The sequence below is a fragment of the Neomonachus schauinslandi genome, chromosome 13 (genome assembly GCF_002201575.2).
Source record: "Neomonachus schauinslandi chromosome 13, ASM220157v2, whole genome shotgun sequence".
In the NCBI taxonomy this organism is placed as follows: Eukaryota; Metazoa; Chordata; class Mammalia; order Carnivora; family Phocidae; genus Neomonachus; species Neomonachus schauinslandi.
The window spans coordinates 56,137,276-56,155,958 of NC_058415.1; the positions used below are offsets into that span (position 1 = coordinate 56,137,276).

Here is an 18,683-nt window from a genome sequence, read left to right on the forward strand (position 1 = left end):
GCCAGAAAAGGCCCAGCCTGCTAAATTAAGAGAGGATAGAGGAAGAGGCATTGACTACATCCTTCTTCCCTCAACTCTGATTCTGGAGTTGCAGGGCATAGAAGTAGAATACCAGTGTGGCTAGTGAACTTGGGAGTCTGAAAATGCATACTTGCAGTGTTCATTCCTAGCTCTTTTCATTTTTATTAAAGATTTCATTCATACCTGCGAAAAGCTCTGCCATGAAGGAGACTGTGGACCATGCTCTCGTACATCAGTTATTTCCTGCAGATGCTCTTTCAGAACAAAGGTAAATCGTAAACAATGTTAGAGTTGTTATCACCCGTACCTTTTAAATTAGTGATTATGGGATGGGAGGAATCAAAATAACATAATAATGTTTTATTCCTCTCATAGTATGTATGATTCATTCAGTCCAGCCAGTGTATGCTGACAGCAACCAGAGGCCAGTTGTAGGGTAGGTATTGGGGGTGGGGGGAAGTATCACTCCAGGCTCAGAGACCAGTAATTGGGCTAAGGCAAGTATACAGATAGCTCTACCGAATACAGTGTGATAATGCTAGATGCTAGTATAGGACAAAAGCACTACTGCAAGGAGTTAGCTAACTAAGAAGTTGGAGAGAACACAGTCCACAAGATCACCTTCATTTCTGACACCCACTGTGAGAGTTTAGACAACTGCTGAATTAGAATAGTCCACAGGACCACCCTGACTTCTGATGCCAACTGCAAGTCCAGTGTCCCCAAGACCACCCTCAGGGTTTGATAATTCACTAAAAGGACTCAGCAGAACTCACTGAAAGCTGTTGTAATCGTGGTTACAGCAGGGGAAGGATACAGATTAATATCACCCAAAGGAAGAAACACACAGGGCAGAGTCCAAGAAATACCAAATATGAAGCTTCTAATTGTCCTCTCCCTATGGAGTTGGAACAGTGTTACTTTCTCAACATCAGTTGGTGATAATATGCATGGGGTATTGCCAACCAGGAAGGGTCACCCGAGCCTGGGTATTCAGTTTTTACTGAGGCTCTATTGTGTACACACGGTTGACCGCCCATGTAGCTGATCTCAATCTCCAGTGTCACCAGAGGTCTCCGGTTACCATGTGACCCAAAGCCCCACACTGAAGTACATCATTGGTCTTCGTGGTGTAGCCAGTCCCCACTTTAAGACTTTTCAGTATGGCCAGCCTGTACCCTAAATTATGTTACACTGTGTGAAGACCCAAGGCCTCAGGCAAACAGTGACACCCCTATCAAGCATGATATTCCAAAGGCTTAGAGATAACCTCCCAGAAGCCAATGGCAAAGGCCAGACCGCCCTTTCAAAAAGGTTAATTCTTAACTGTACAACTGTTTTGTCAATTTCTTCTTTCTGCCTGGGGCAGTTTTGATTGGACTTTTTGTTAGAAAAAGGACGTCTTACCATTTTTACCATTCCTATGCTTGTAACCAAAGGCAGGAGCCTTGCTGTGGAAGTCTTTGGGTAATCCAACTTGGAGAACATACCAAGTATTGATCTGTCCTCTTTGACCCACTTTCAGTGCACATTCACTGCTACCAAGCCCAAGGTCTGGGTAGCTGATGACTTGCAAATGTTCTGAGGATATGGTCCATAAATTGGGTGCTAGCTTATTAGGTAAGCTTTAGAATAAAAATGTAAAAATATAGCAGTTTACATGTGGCAAAAGTTGTGTGTGTGTGCAGTTTTTTTCCTGAAAGAAACTGCAGAGTACATGGGGCAGTAGAGATATTTTAAATGTCAGCTACAGGACCTTGAAGACTGTGAAGTACTGTGATTTAGTGATCACAATTTTAGTAATGCCCAGAGGAGCTCTTTGTGACCAAGAAGCACAGGCAGGTTGGGATGCGTGAGCTAGAAATGGCTACTGTCAGTTTGCTTCTTTCTCCCCAGCAATCCCATTCTCTGTGCTTTTTTGCTTCTCATTCACTGTCCTTCCTCACTCCCTTGAATACTGGACCTCATGGCAGTGAGTGTACTCATGAAAAGCTGTGTATAAATAGAATTTTTGCAAATAGGTTTTATTCTAAAATTGCTGGAGGCACTCCCTATTAGTATGAATTCTGTTGAAAACTTCGACAAAGTAAAAAATCTCTTTGAAACTGTTGATTATCACCTCATTGTTTAGCCAAATTTTTCATGAGATGTCTTTTGTAATGGAATGGGCTTTTCCATTGGAAGTAAGTTTTCTTTTTTCCTTTTTTTTTTTTTTTTTATTAAGATTTTACTTAGAGCAAGAGAAGGCATGAGTAGGGGAGGGACAGGGAGAGGGTAAAGCAAGATCCCCACTGAGCAGGGAGCCCGACTCAGGGGCTCTATCCCAGGACCCCGGGATCATGACCTGAGCTGAAGGCAGATGCTTAACCGACTGAGCCACCCAGGCGCCCCTGGAGTGAGTTTTCTAGATAAATAAATCCCTTGCCAGGAAGTTATTTTTCTTTGCTTTGTATACCTTTAGCCACCCCTCTTTTTCTTCAGATATTATAATTCCTAATCTACTTTAAATTAGGAGACCAGACCACAAAGATTGTTACAATGATATTTGCATGAAGTGTCAGTAAACCTGGGGCCCTGTTGTGAATAAAGCATATTAATATAGAGGCTGAGCTAACCTAGTCCCAGACGGGTAAAGTTGGTAAATAAGTGGCTGCCAGGGAAGTACAGGATATTTAGGATATACATGTTACATTTAGCATTATACTATAGTTGAGTTGTTTCATTTATTCCTAAAGGAGTTACTGTTGTCTTTTTTTCCTTTTTCCATAGGAGCTTCCATGTACCAGTCTAAAAAGTGAAGGTATGACTGGGAACGGGCAAGAGGGAACATTCTGGGGTAAAAGTAATTGTTCTCTATCTTGATAGGGGTTTGGGTTATGTATTTGTCATAATTCAGTAAAGGTAATTCAGTTAAGGTTTGTGTATTTCATTGTATGTAACTTTTACCTGAAAAGAAAAGTAAAAATCATAAATTAAATTCTAGTTAATGAAATGCTAAAGTTAGGGTAAGTGTACCCATATCTGCAGCTTACTTTGAAATGCATCAAATATTAAGATAAATTGATTGGTAGATAGAATAGGTGGATATGTGAAAAAGTAATGGTAGAATCTCAGTAATGGTCATATGGATATTCACTGTAAAGTTGTTTCAACTTCTTTATATGTTTGAAAATTTTCATAATAAAATGGTGGTAGTGGGGGTGAAGGTGAATAATACCTAATGCAGCAAACTTTTTACACACTGACTCTGACGCTTGATCCCCATAAGGCTTAATATGACTGTTGCATACCTGGAACAGGTACTCAGCCAGCAGCCTTCTTAAACTTGAGGACTATAGTGTTCTTTCTTCCTTTGTCCTTGATCCTGACATTCCATGCTATTACGATTCTGTCCTTTGCTAACCATCTCATAGTCTTTTGTTTAACCTTAAAACCTTTTTGGAAAAGTGATAAAAGTTAAATAGAAGTTAAATGTGTACAAAATTAAAGCTCTTATTCTGGCCAGGAAGAAAACTGTATTGGGTTAGGATGCTTTTGTTTGCAGGTATCGAAAACCCAGGGAAAAGTAACATCAGCAATAAGGGAGTTTACTGTCTCACATAATAGGAAGTGTGGAGGCAGAACAAGTCCAGGCTTGGTTAATTCCAGCCTCACTGATTCCAGGACACCAGGTCAGCTTCTCTGATTTTTTTGGTTTTTCCATCACGGGTGTAAGTTAGCTACAGCAAGTCCATACATCATACCCAACATCATCCAAAGTAAAGAGATTCTTAAGCTTCCCTTCCTTCATTCCCCCCCCCTCCCCCCCGCCCCCGAGAGAGCAAGTGGGGTGGGGGAAGGGCAAAGGGAGAGAGAATCTGAAGCCAGTCCCCCATTGAGTGCAGAGCCCGACTTGGGGCTTGATCTCACAACCCTGAGATCATGGCTGGAGCCGAAATCAAGAGCGATGCTTAACTGACTAAGCCACCCAGATGCTCCAAGCTTCCTTTCCTTCTTAAAGAGCAAGGAAAACAGTTCTGAGAGGTTCTCAATACACTTTGTATCACATGCTCCTGCCTAAACCGGACATTAACAAGGGGAATGAAATGAACAGGCTAGATAGACTATTATACTACATTCACACCTGGAAATGAGGAGCACATGGGCACCCAATTTCTGAACAAATTAAGGCTCTGTTAGCCTTAAGAAGGTGGGGAGTGGCTGTTTGGGAGGTAACTGGAAATACCTGCCTTAAGCCCACAGTCAAAATTTTGGTTATTAAAAAACATAATTTGAAAAAATTACGTTAATACACTTTTAAAGTAAAAAAATAACAGCAGTGTAAAGTAAAAAGTGAAATATACCCTAACCCGATTTTTCCCCTCCTAGTTTCACTTCCCTGATGAAACTTCTTAGTTTGTTGGGTCTGGGTCTTAGATCTTTTTCTGTATTCATATAGATGTATACACATGCCCATTAGTTTTGTTTTTTCTTCTAAACTTAGATTTATAGTAAACATGCTGTTTGCAACTTGGGTCTTTTTTTTTTCCTCAGTAATATATCAAAGACATTTTTCCGTGTCAGTGTATATAGCCCTCCCTCTTACAGAGTATTCTGTATGTGGGTATGCCACAGTATAGTTCACCATTGCCCTTTGGGTGGTCATTCAGGTTGTCTCCAGTTTTTCCCCCATTACGAATAATGCAGTAGCCATCTTGTCTGACATTTTAAAACTTTATGATGAAATATTTCAACCATAAGTGAGAGTAGAAAGATTAATATAATAAACCCCTAAGCACCTGTCACCCATCATCCATTATCAACATTTTGCCTGTCTTATTTCATCCATCCCTCCCTTCCCTACTTTTTATTTTCACTAGAGTACTTTGAAAACAAATCTCAAACATTATTTCACCCACCTAGCACCTAGCCCATTTTTAAAAATTGAGATAAAATTCACATAACCTAGAACGGGCCATTTTAAAGTATACAATTCAGTGGCATGTAGTAAATTCACGGTGTTGTGCAGCCATCACCTCTGTCTAGTTCCAAAACATTTTCATCACCCCAAGAGGAAACCCTGTATTCATCAAGTTTTCATTCCCCACTCACTCCTCCCTTAAACCCCTGGGAACCACTAATCTGCTTTCTGTCTCTATGGATTTACCTGTTCTGAGTTTTTCATATAAATGGAATCATATAGTATGTAACCTTTTATGCCTGGCTTCTTTCACTTAGCATGTTTTCAAGTTCATCCATGTTGTAGTACATATCAGTACTTCATTCCTCTTTATGACTGAATAATATCTCATTATATGGATATATTGCAATTTATCCATTCATCTCTTAACAGACATTTGGGTTGTTTCAGTCTTTTGGCTATTATGATTAGTGCTACTGTGAACATTTGTACACAAATTTTTGTTAAAATATGTGTTTAAAATTTTTTTGGATAGGGGCGTCTGGGTGGCTCAGTCGTTAAGCGTCTGCCTTCAGCTCAGGTCATGATCCCAGGGTCCTGGGATCGAGCCCCACGTCGGGCTCCCTGCTCTGGGGAGCCTGCTTCTCCCTCTTCCACTCCCCCTGCTTGTGTTCCCTCTCTTGCTGTGTCTTTCTCTGTCGGATAAATAAATAAAATCTTTAAAAAATAAAATAAAATTTTTTTGGATATATACCTACAAGTGGAATTGCTGGATCATATGGTAATTCTGTGTGTAATTTTTTGAAGAACTGCCACAGTAGTTTTCTGTAGCAGCTACATCATTTTACATTCCCATCAACAATGTATGAGGGTTCCAGTTTTTCCACATTCTCTCCAACACTTATTTTTTGTTTGGTTTTGGTTTTTATGTGTTTTTTTATTATAGCTATCTAAATAAATATATATGAAGTGATATGTCATTATGGTTTTGATTTGCATTTCCTTAGTGACATTGAACATTTTTTAATGTACTTTGCCATTTGTAATCTTCTTTGGAAAAGAGTCTTTGTAAGTTCTTTGCCAATCTTTTAATTGGGTGGTTTCTCTTGTTGAGTTGTAAGAGTTCTTTATGTATTTTGGGTCCTAGACCTTTATAGATAGATGATTTGCAAATATTTTCACCCATTATGTAGACTGTCTTTTCACTTTCTTAATGGTGTTCTTGGTGCACAAAATCTTTTAATTTTGATCAAGCCCAATTTCTGTTTTTTCTTTTGTTGATTGTGCTTTTGGTGTCTTAGCCACTTTTTTTTTTAGCCACTTTTAAAACTATATATGTAGGAATGATTTCTTTTCTTTCTTTTTTTTTTTTTAAAGATTTTATTTATCTTTAAAAGAAGGAACACAAGCAAGGGGGACTGGAAAAAGGAGAAGCAGGCTTCCCGCCGAGCAGGGAGCCCGATGTGGGGCTCGATCCCAGGACCCTGAGATCATGACCTGAGCCGAAGGCAATTGCTTAACCAACTGAGCCACCCAGGCACCCCAGGAATGATTTCTTAAGATAGAATTACCACTGAAATTTTTGATAGATACATATGTACATCAAAAATTTATACTCCTATCCACTGAGTGTGCCTTGTTCTCTCTACACCTTCACCCATACCAAATATTAATCAGTCTCCCATTGCCTTTTTTTGACAATCTGACAAATGAAAAATATCTTTTTATATTTATTTTCACCATAACTAACTTAATTATCTTATTACATTTGTATTTCTTCAGCTTGTAGTCACTCAAATATTTGTTGAATAAATGTTCATTCATATCCTTTGCCCTTTTTTTTTCTTTTTAATTGGCCACAGCAGATGCTACATTTATGTGTGATAAGCGGTGTAACAAGAAACGGTTGTGTGGACGGCATAAATGTAATGAGATATGCTGTGTGGTAAGTGGACCTATCATTAGGTACAGTCAGATATCTAGAAGCCTCAGCCATCTGGAATGTAGCCCAGATTTAGAAATCACTGGGAGGGACCCCTGACCAGCAGTGAGAGAGCTGCCCAGAGAGACAGGCCTTTTTAGGCCCTAGCCAGGTCAGCCTGTGGCAATATGGAGGAAGAGAAAGAAGAAGGCCTCAGGCTCCAGAGCCCAAGATCACCAGATGAGCAGATAGTCCTCTGCAGGAGATTATGTGCTGTCCTAACACACAGACTGGGCTGGTCTTAGGACTTCAGGGTTTGGGTTTCACATACAATGTGGATCAGGTCAGTAGGCAAAATGAGTAGGGCATTTTTGAAAGGAGCAATTTTCAGTTATCTGAAATAATTCACTTATATGGAACTAAATAAAGGAAGCACTCCCTGGCAGTACTGTATTACCATGTTGTGCGTGTGTGTCTTGTGTATAAACAAGATAACACAGTGCCAATACCAAAGTAGTGCATGTATACACACACTTATATACGTATATTATACATAATTGTTATTTCTAAAGTTTACATATTGATAAGATAAAGAGTGATAAAATTGGACAACGTACCAAGACTTATAAATCAGTATTCGAAAGCTTAAAGACTTCCTCTTATTATTGAAAATTTCAAACATATACAAAAGCAGAGAGATTAGTATGAGTCTTAAATAGCCAACACCCAGCTTCAGTAGTGATCAGTTCATGACTAATCTTGTTTCATCCACATCCACACCTACTCCCTCTAATTATTTTGAAGCTAATCCCAGACATCATTTCATCCATAAATGTGGAGAGCTTCTCTTTTATTACTCTTCTTGTTGTTTGTGGAAAATATAAATGGAGATAATTTTACAAACAAATATGAATCTCTTTGTAGGATAAGGAGCACAAGTGTCCTTTGATTTGTGGGAGGAAACTCCGTTGTGGCCTTCATAGATGTGAAGAACCTTGTCACCGTGGGAACTGCCAGTCCTGCTGGCAAGCCAGTGAGTGTCTTCACTGTATGCTTTAAGTTTTCTAGAAATTCAGGCATAATATATTTTGAGGGATTGATTTACTTAATTTGGTATGGGTTACTGAACTAAGCCTAAATATTTCAGATATGTTGAGACGTTAAAAAAAAGTTATTCTGGTGCTGTGTTGTCTTCCCAGAATGTATAAAACCTGGGATGTAAGCAAGAATGCTAAGATGAGATCTGGCTCATTACTGGATTACTCTTAAATATCATTAACAGATTCTGTCCTCAACGATTTTCTTTCTCTATATTAGCAGCTGTTTAGAAACTTGGTTTTAGGACGCATTTACATTCTTAAAAATTATCAAGGACCCTCAAAGAGCTCTTTTTATGTGATTTATATCTGTTTACCCTAGTAGAAATTAAAACATTTTTATAAAGATTTTTTTTTTAAAGATTTTATTTATTTATTCAACAGAGAGAGAGAGACAGCGAGAGAGGGAACACAAGCAGGGGGAGTGGGAGAGGGAGAAGCAGGCTTCCCGCCGAGCAGGGAGCCCGATGCGGGGCTCGATCCCAGGACCCTGGGATCATGACCTGAGCCGAAGGCAGACGCTTAATGACTGAGCCACCCAGGTGCCCCCATTTTTTTTAAAGATTTTATTTATTTATACTGCTTCTCCCTCTCCTTCTGCCCCTCCCCCACTCATGCTGTCTCTCTCTTTCTCTCAAATAAAATCTTTTAAGAAGGTAATAGACTCATTGCATATTAATATAAATGACTTCTTTTTAAGGATTTTGTTTATTTGAGGGGCGCCTGGGTGGCTCAGTCGTTAAGCGTCTGCCTTCGGCTCAGGTCATGATCCCAGGGTCCTATGATCAAGCCCCTTACCGGGCTCCCTGCTCAGCCCTTTTTTTTTTTTTAAGATTTTATTTATTTATTTATTTATTTGACAGAGAGAGAGACAGCGAGAGAGGGAACACAAGCAGGGGGAGTGGGAGAGGGAGAAGCAGGCTTCCCGCTGCGCAGGGAGCCTGATGTGGGGCTCGATCCCAGGACCTTGGGATCATGACCTGAGTCGAAGGCAGACGCTTAATGACTGAGGCACCCAGGCGCCCCAAATAAATAAATAAAATCTTTAAAAAAAAAGGACTTTATTTATTTGAGAGAGAGAGAGAGAGAGCATGAGTCGTGGGGGAGGGGCAGAGGGAGACACAGACTCCCCACTGAGTAGGGAGCCCAATGTGGGGCTCAGTCCCAGGACCCTGGGATCATGAGCTGAAGGCAGATGCTTAACCAACTGAGACACGCAGGTGTCCTTTAATGACATATTTTTAAAACTTTTTTTTTAACTAGAAGAGTAGATGGGTTCTCATATCTGCTTCTACATTAATCTGTTGCAGTATAGAGTTGAAGGAAATGAAAAAAATCTGGCCTTACATAGATATATAGTTGAAAAAGAGAGTATAATCGTGGATATTATTTTTTTGAAATTATACCAAAACTCAACCTCATTTCAGAAGGGACTTGAGTCCAGGGTTTTGTTTTTGTTCTCTGTCACATTAAAATTCATTGGTTTTTCTTATATTTTGAATGGATCTTTTACCCATGCATGATTTTATAGCATCGCACATTGATCATTTGGAAATGAATTATTCACTGTGCTATGCAGATTTTTGAAATGGTGAAAAATTTTATAATATTAAAAATTTACATTCATTAATATAACTACCAATCTCATCAGAAAAGTCTTGGGAAAAGTATTAGGAAGTTGTCAAGCTCATAGTGGTAAATACATATTTTCCAAAATTCTGTTTTCACTTGAAGGCTTGAAAGTTGGTTTTTCTGAATTGATAGGCTCACTTTGGTAATTTTTGATAAAATGTATGCCAGATACCCAAGTCTAAATAACCATAGCTTGTCAGTCATTCTTTCAAGTAAAAATGGTATTCTAGCTCACAACTCCAACAAGTGCAGTTCTTTAAAACAACCAGATTATATTTTAGTGTGCAGCGAAAGTGCTTTATGCAGATTTCCCACTTTGTTTCACAGATTATGAATTTGTATTTAAGAAGACATGTATTTAAGAACTAAATTGTCTTTCTTTTTACTGCTTCATCAAGGACTTTCTTAAGTGAAACTAGCATTTTTTATTTATTCTAAGTGCTTGGCAGTGAGAAATACCATGATTACATTTGGTACTACTGCCTTGATCTGTGCTAAAGTCCTGGCAGTTTTACTAACCGTTGCTTTTGTACCATCAGTGTAAATGTCAACATAGTGAAAACAAAAATAATATCTTAGTCTTATGAAAATAATTTTGGCCCTATGGACTCCCTGAAAGGATCTCAGGGACCCTTAGGCATCAACAGAGCACACTTTGAGAACTGCTGCATTAAAAGATTGGCTTAGATCAAGATTTCCCAAAATGTCTTTTGCTAGAATGCTAGGCCTACTTCATTTCAAAAAAAGAGTTGAGTCCGTGCTTTGATATAAATCACACATATGGGGGCACCTGGGTGGCTCAGTCAGTTAAGGGTCTGCCTTCGGCTCAGGTCATGATCTCAGGGTCCTGGGATCGAGCCCCGTTTTGGACACCCTGCTCAGTGGAGAATCTGCTTGCTTCTCCCTCTGCTCCTCCCCCCTGCTCATTCTCTCTCTTTCTCTCTCTCAAATAAATAATCTTTTAAAAATAAATAAATCACATACATGGATTCCATGAAAACAACTTATATAGCCCCTTTCCCTTTATCTAGCTATTTCTCATAATAAGCTTTTTGAATGGATAGGCCAAAGTTTGGTATCACCACCTCACCAATAGAAAGCTGAGAAGGATTAAGTTACCAGCCCATAATTACTTAGTGAGTAAGTAGTAGGTCCAGGACTCGAAGCCTAAGTCTCCTGACTGTATTTATAGGGCTCTTTCTGCCACATTGTGTAGCCTCTGAAGGGTTTGGTGGAAAGAGTACTGACTGGAGAAGAGCAGTGGGTGGAAGACTCTTGAGAGCCCTGGGCTTCCTAATTATTAGTGACTTGGTTGAGATCAACAGCCAAAGGCCTGGCCTCTACCAAGACTCAGAATTGGAGAACTGTTTCCCCTTGGGATTTAGGAGTTAGGAGAGCTCTTGAGGTGGGCTGCTTGTTGGAGCTGTCCAGTGTGAGTCATCATTTTGATTTAGCTTGGGAAATGTGCGTAATGAACTTGGATGCAGCTCTGTGCTTCGTTTCAACTTCATATTTCTAGTGTGATAGGTGTTGATTACACCTGTAAGAATTTCGGGGTGGGGGGCGCCTGGGTGGCTCAGTCCATTAAGCGTCTGCCTTCAGCTCAGGTCATGATCTTGTGGTCCTGGGATCAAACCCCACATCAGCCTCCCTGCTTAGCAGGGAGCCTGCTTCTTCCTCTCCCTCTGTTCCTCCCCACTGCTCGTGCACACGCACTCTCTCTCTCTCTCAAATAAATAAAATCTTTAAAAAAAAGAATTTTTTTGAATGGCTTCAGTGGCTCTCTGAAGTTTATATTCAAATGTATACTTTAGTATGTTTGTTAATTATCTGTGGCTTTCATAATCTCTATCCTTTTCCCTAACCAAAGGAGTTTGGGAAAAAAAACTATACCTTTAGTGGAAGTCTCCTCTTCTCAAAAGAGATGGTCTGTAGATCTGTTGTCTATAAAATACATGTAAAAGTGTCCTGGGTTGCTCATGGACTTAGAGTTTGTTGCAAATAACATACCTGTCTGCTCCTTTGCCACCAGCTCAACTTTAATAAAATAAAAACCTTTTGTGAAAAAAGCAGTCCCCTAAAAGAAAAAAATGCAAGCCAAAAAAAGTGTGTGTGGTCTGTCTGTGTAAATATGTGTGTGCACATTCCAAACTCAGAAAGATTGTTTTATTTCACCTGCCTCTCCATCAGGTTTTGATGAGCTAACCTGCCACTGTGGTGCGTCAGTGATCTACCCGCCTGTTCCCTGTGGTACAAGACCCCCTGAGTGTACCCAGACCTGTGCCAGAGTCCACGAATGTGACCATCCAGGTGGGTCCCACCTCCTTACTCCGCACCTCACAGCTTGCTTACACTGTGTCATTTTGGATGTTGCATGACAGTCTTCAGTGCTCTGAGGTCGTGTTGTGATGGCCACCCCTTGTTCCCTGTTCTCGGGCTGCTTCTGTGAAGGTGGGTCTGTGATCTGGGCCACAGCCGGGAATCACAGTGCCCTCCATCTCTGTACTCTGTGGATGTCACACACACCCGAAAGGCTGGGAGAACCTCCAGCTGGTCTTATCTTTCAGGGACTTTTCTTCTTTTCTTGTTGCCTCCAATTTGGATGTATATTTCAAGGTTGAGCATCTCTTTGCAAAATTGAAAGTCACTTGTTTTTTGTGGTTGCTGTTGTTATGGAAGTAATGTATGTTTATTGTATAAAAAGAAAGAGAGTGAGATAAAATCAGTAAAGTCAAAAGATTGGATTTAAATCATCTATTATGCCAGCTTGTAGGAATTACACATTAGTATGTATTTTTCAGGGCTTTTTTTCTATGGGCAAAAATATATATTTGCGTTTTTTTCCTTCGCGTAAAATAAAAGTGGGATCCTACTGATTTTATTTTAATTATTTTCTTCTCTTATTATTGTATTTTGAATCTCTCTTCTTATCAATGAATATTTTTCTACAATATAGATTTTTTTAAAGATTTATTTGAGGGCGCCTGGGTGGCTCAGTTGGTTAAGCGACTGCCTTCGGCTCAGGTCATGATCCTGGAGTCCCTGGATCGAGTCCCGCATCGGGCTCCCTGCTCGGCAGGGAGTCTGCTTCTCCCTCTCCCACTCCCCGTTTGTGTTCCCTCTCTCTCTGTGTCTTTCTCTGTCAAATAAAATCTTAAAAAAAAAAAAGATTTATTTGAGAGAGAGCGCACAAGTAGGAAGGGCAGAGGGAGAGGGAGAGAGAATCTCAAGCACACTCCCTGCTGAGTGCAGAGCCCAATGTGGAGTTCAGTCTCACAACCCTGAGATCACGACCTGAGCCGAAACCAAGAGTTGATGCTCAACCAAATGTGCCCAGGTGCCCCTCTCCAGTATAGATTTTTAATAATTAATAGCTTTACATGGATGGGCCATAACTTAGTCTCATGTTGCTGGACAATTAAGTTGTTTCCAATTCTTCTCTCATAAACTGCTGTAGACACCAGACCAGTAGTTACTTAACATCACCCATTTTCTGTTCCCAGAGGCTTTCCTCTGGGACCATATTGGGCTCATCATTTCATTTTACCAAGTCCCAGAGGCAAACCTGAAATAACTCAAGTCACCAGATTTGGCACTTACACTTAATCTGGCCATATGAATCAGACTGACAAATAGACAACCAGTTCTCAAATTTTTAAGTTAATAGAGTAAAACAGAATTAAGTAAATTCCTAATGAAGTAAAAGGTCTCTCCTTTTCTGGGGACCTTAGGATGGCCCTTCCCACTTAGTCTGCAAGCCCTTACTTCAGTGTTCACACCAGCATGAAGTAAGTGCCCAAGGCAATACTCACCCACTTCCTCCTTTACACTCACTTGCAGATGATACAGATGAAGTCCACATCCTTGTGGTTAATGTCCATAGTGAGAACTTAACCATTTATGAGATGTTTTAGCCTGCTTTTGTTAAGCATTCATTTAACTTCTTTGAGTGTTAGTTGTATATCCAGCATGGTATCAGACACAGGTTCAGAGGAAGAAAAAAGTAGCCCATGATCTAGAGACTCTTATGTTCTTCCCAAGAGGAAGAGGGTAGTTATGTGCACATGACACAGCCATTACATGAAAATGGGCCAGATAACATGGTAGCAAACCATCTGCAAAAGACCTCAGACATGAGGGAGTGTAAGAGAGCTCAAGGTCGGGTATGGTCAGCCAAGGAAGGCTTTGTTGTAGGAGATGAGTTTGGATGAACTGTCTCTTACAGACAGCAAGGAAATTGAAAGGTATCACGGGAGCATGTCAGATGGAATGAGTAGCAAAGATAGCTAAGCAAAAGTGAGCAGTTGCCATGTAAGGGTAGGGCCAAAAGAATGATTGAGTAGAATGGACAGACCAGGGGCTGTGCCGTAGGAAATGAGTGGAAAAACTGCCTCCCTCTCTGCTTCTCTGTGCATGTGTCTGTCCTGCCTCAGTGGGGTTTCTTTTTCTCACTCATGCTCATCCTTCAACACTTTAATAGAAAGCCACCTACTTTTTACTTTCCTATTTTCCATTTTAAAAAGTAATCCCAGGGTCGCCTGGGTGGTTCAGTCGATTAAGCGTTTGCCTTCGTCTCAGGTCATGATCCCAGGGTGCTGGGATCGAGCCCCACGTGAGGCTCCCTGCTAGCAGGGAGCCTGCTTCTTCTTCCGCCCTTCCCCCTCTGCTCTTGTGCTGTCTCTGTCCCTCAAATAAATAAATAAAATCTTTAAAAAAATAAAAAGAACTCCCAGCTTCTAAACTTAAAAGTTCCATGTTATATACCATTATAACATGTGTAATAGTTTATGTGGCTTTATTATTTTTTTAAAGATTTATTTATTTATTTGAGAGAGAGAGAGAGAGAGCACGAGCAGCGGGGAGGAGCAGACTCCTCACTGAGCAGGGAGCCTGACGTGGGGCTTGATCTCATGACTCTGAGATCATGACCTGAGCCGAAGTCAGATGCTTAACCGACTGGTGCCCCAGTTTATGTGGCTTTATTTAAATATTATTCCTAAACATAATTCCTAATTTCCTTTCTCTTTTAACAGTGTATCATTCTTGTCATAGTGAAGAGAAGTGTCCCCCCTGTACTTTCCTAACTCAGAAATGGTGCATGGGAAAACACGAGGTAAGTTTTCTCTCTCAAGTGTTTATTGTTCCAGCTAGAGATTTATGATTAAATTACTTTTAGAATTGTTAGTCTCTTTGTTTCTGAAAGTAAAAATATACTCCAAGAAGCGGAGATTTGCTATTGCCACTTTTTTCTTCCTTTTTTTTTTTTTAATTAAGATATAATTTGCATAAAATTTACCCATCACCATGCTATGGCTAAATACTGGTAGAAGAAGTAGAAGAATCCAGGGCACCTGGGTGGCTCAGTCGGTTGAGCTTCCGACTCTTGATTTCAGTTCAGGTCATGATCCTCAGGGTCATGAGAATCCCGCGTTCAGCAGGGAGTCTCCCTCTCTGTCTCTCTCCCTCTCCCTCCCCCTCTCCCACCACCCCTCCCCTCGCTCGTGTGCTCTCTCTCTCTCTCTCTCTCTAAAATAAATCTAAAAGGGCGCCTGGGTGGCTCAGTTGGTTAAGCGACTGCCTTCGGCTCAGGTCGTGATCCTGGAGTCCTGGGATCGAGTCCCGCATCGGGCTCCCTGCTCAACGGGGAGTCTGCTTCTCCCTCTGACCCTCCTCCCTCTCATGCTCTATCTCATTCTCTCTCTCAAATAAATAAATAAAATCTTTTAAAAAATAAATAAATAAAAATAAAATAAAATAAAATAAATCTAAAAAAAAATAAAATAAGATTTACCCCTTTAAGTGTACAGGTCCTTGAATTTTGACAAAAACATTCATACAGTCATGTAATCACCACCACAGTCAAGATGCAGAATAGTTCATTCACCCCCAAATATTCCTTCATGTCTGTATAATTTTCACCCCCTATCTCCTGGCCCTGGCAACCAGTGATCTATTGTCTGTCCCAGTAGTTTTGCCTTTTCCGGAATGTCACATAAATGAAATCATACAATGGGTAGTATTTTGAGCCTCTTTTGCTATCATTTTTACTCTGGTTGCAATCAAGTGAAAGTCAGTTGGCTTGAGAACATGAGCTGTGTTCAGAGACAACTTTTAGGTTAACCAGCATGGGAGAGGTTGCTAGCCTGGGTAAAGGTGTTACAGTGAGAGCATCCCAAGAGTGGAGGTGGTCTCTCCACCAGCTGCCACTGTTCCTTCCTCTATGCCCCGTGCAGCTTCCTGTCCTGGCCACTGGATCAAAACACCTTCCTCCAGGCTCATCTACGCCTCCGCAGTGCCACTACTATGAAGGACTTTCATCCTCATTCTCAACTTGTAAGCTTATTTGGCACCATTGACTATAGACCCTTGGAAGCACTTTCAAAAAATTCTTAATTTAAAAAATGCATATTCATTGTAGACAATTAAGAATATACAATTCTGCAATCCAGAAAGAAATAGTCTTAACATTCTTGTGCATAGATTATCAGGCATGTGTGATACATACTTTCTCATACTCTATTAAGATCATACTATTTTTATGGGACACCTGGGTGGCTCACTCGATTGAGTATCCAGCTCTTGATCTCAGCTCAGGTCTTGATCTCAGGGATGTGAGTTCAAGCCCTGTGCCCACCGTGGAGCCTACTTTAAAAAAAAAAAAAAAAAGTTGATACTATTTTGTAACTTTCTTCTTACTTCATAACATGTTAGCCAGCATTTTTGGAAACTCTTGACATCTATGACAACATGCTTTCAGTATCTTTATCTTGATCGACATATTTTCTCCCCTTATTTCCTGTGAGTGGTTCTCAAGTCATAGTCCTTATAAATCTCATTTCCTCTGAGAGTAACCATTCTAAGACATCCAGGTATTATCTTTGTGTTGATGGCTTATTTGGACTTCATGCGACAAATACTGATTGCATACCTACTATGTGCTAGATATAACAGGCCTGGTTCGAGTGATTCAGAAGAGAATAAGACAGGTGTGACTGCTCCCCTCGTGGAGCCTTCACTCTGGGGCGGGAGACAGGCATGTAAACAGTCAATTACAAGTGCAGTGGCAGGGGAAGTCCAAAGTACTGAGCGGGATCGAAGGAGCCCACACCCAGGGAAGGTGTTTGTAGAGGAAGTGACCTCCTAAAGGATAATGAAAAGGTAGACAAGTAATGAGGGGAGGGGACAACAGAGGATATAGCGTGTGCAAAAATTATCTCTGGACTCTGGCAGTAGTGTAAATTTTTAGTGATTGGGAACTACATTCTACCAAAATACTTCTAAAGTGATTCTAAAGCAATTAGAAGCATGTACGTCTTAGACTTTGGAAGCCTCTTCAAGAGTAAAAGTTATGTGTCACTAGAATCAAAGTATATTCCTCATTTTGAGGGTTCTTGGAAGAATTTGAGTGAATACATAAGAGTAACCTTTGGTCCCACAGAAGTAAAATTCCAGCATCTTTTTCCTGGAGTAAGGAATCTTGGAAGAAGGTGATTTAAAAAATGAGTTTGGGGTTTCATGGCCTGTTGCCCCTTAATATTTTAAATGAAAAAGCTGCTTAAAGCTATGAAGACCATGAATCAGGAGATGTGAGGAGAGTTGATTATTTATGTAAAACGGCCCTGCCAGCAGTCTTGAAACCATGGCTCAAGGGTGTCCCCAACCCTCAGGGTTCATGTGTCAACTCAGTGCCCTAGCTGTTTGCAGAACGGAGTGGGGAAGATCATCTGATCCTCTCAGTTGGTCATAGCATTTTCAAATACTCCCTAGTTATCTGGTTTCATGTACTTGTTACCCACCCTGGGAAGTGTGGGTCTTAAGTCACACTTGGTTGCTAGCACAAATTCTTTTGGATCATAACAAGTATTATTAAATAAGGTTCAGATTTGTTTATTTTCAAGTTAACCTTTCAGATTTTAAAGATCAGCCTAATTTTTTTCAGATAAGAGTAACTTTTTGAAAATTCAGAAATGTTTAAATACGAAATTAAAACTCATCCCAAATCCCACACGGAGATAAGAATCTAGCTACTTCTGTCTCTCCTAGTTACGGAGCAACATCCCCTGTCACCTGGCTGATATCTCTTGCGGATTACCCTGCAGTGCCACGCTGCCGTGTGGGATGCACAAGTGTCAGAGACTCTGTCACAAAGGAGAGTGTCTTGTGGATGAGGCCTGCAAGCAGCCCTGCCCCACCCCCAGAGCTGACTGTGGCCACCCGTGTATGGCCCCCTGCCACCCCAGCTCACCCTGCCCCATGACTGCTTGTAAAGCCAAGGTGCGTATTCCTGACTCCAGATAGGGCATTGACTGTGGTTCTGGGGCTACTCAGGAGTCCGGAACTGCTTGTAGAAGTGCCTGGGCACACATTCTAATCAGAAGTCATTGGTTGCAAGGAAGTGCAAGTTAAATTAGCAAGAGAAAGGTGGAGTATTACACAGATTTCTGTCTGCCCAGTTTGAAATGGCCTTTTAGTTCAGGAGGTGCCCACTGCCACCTGACAACAGTCTCTGTCTCTCTCCCTTAGAGCAGATTCTCAAGAGAGACTCCGATTGCCTGCTCCATTTATTCAACAAATATATAAGTGTTTTTTGCAGGATGTTTTGCTAGGTGCTGGGGCTATACCAGTGAGCAGGAGACACAAAGTCCCTTCAATTAGATGGGACAGATAATACTCAGATAATGAATTATGACTGTGGTGAACAGGAAGTTACACCCTTGTAGAGGGTGCTGTGAGGGCATGTGAGTGGGCAACTTAGCCGGGTCCAAGGGATCTAAGCAAGGCCTCCCTGAGGAGATGAAAGCAGACTGATGAGGTGGACTTGATTAGGCTTTGGGTGGTCTTGGCCAGGTTCAGTGGTAAAAACTTCATTCTAGGCCTGCCCCTTCAGGTAGGGTTAAGGACAGGAGTAGTTCCCAGAAAGAGTCACTGTAGAGTGAACAGTTCTCCTAGTGTGTCCACTACCACATTGTCAGTTTGTGTGCATGGTTAGCTTCCTCCATCCTGAAGGGTAGCCACTCACTGGCTGTATTCTCTGCCATGGTTGGATTTGAGAGAGGCTTTAAAAGTGAAACCTGCCTATTCACATGGTTTCCATGTGCTGCTAAAAGTCCCT

At 40.9% G+C, this 18,683-nt stretch overlaps 1 protein-coding gene across 2 annotated transcripts in view; it reads left to right on the top strand.

Moving 5' to 3' along the window:
* Window positions 1–18,683, top strand: part of NFX1 (nuclear transcription factor, X-box binding 1) — a 72,888-nt gene that overhangs the window by 39,944 nt on the left and 14,261 nt on the right. The window contains exons 10-16 of one of the 2 annotated variants that reach the window (XM_044920798.1): window positions 192–289; window positions 2,791–2,821; window positions 6,787–6,866; window positions 7,767–7,875; window positions 11,762–11,881; window positions 14,605–14,684; window positions 17,615–17,845. In XM_044920798.1, the coding sequence (XP_044776733.1) occupies window positions 192–289; window positions 2,791–2,821; window positions 6,787–6,866; window positions 7,767–7,875; window positions 11,762–11,881; window positions 14,605–14,684; window positions 17,615–17,845 (749 nt within the window). Of the gene's footprint in view, window positions 1–191; window positions 290–2,790; window positions 2,822–6,783; window positions 6,867–7,766; window positions 7,876–11,761; window positions 11,882–14,604; window positions 14,685–17,614; window positions 17,846–18,683 lie in introns of both variants that reach the window. The other variant, XM_044920797.1, reaches the window with a different exon arrangement.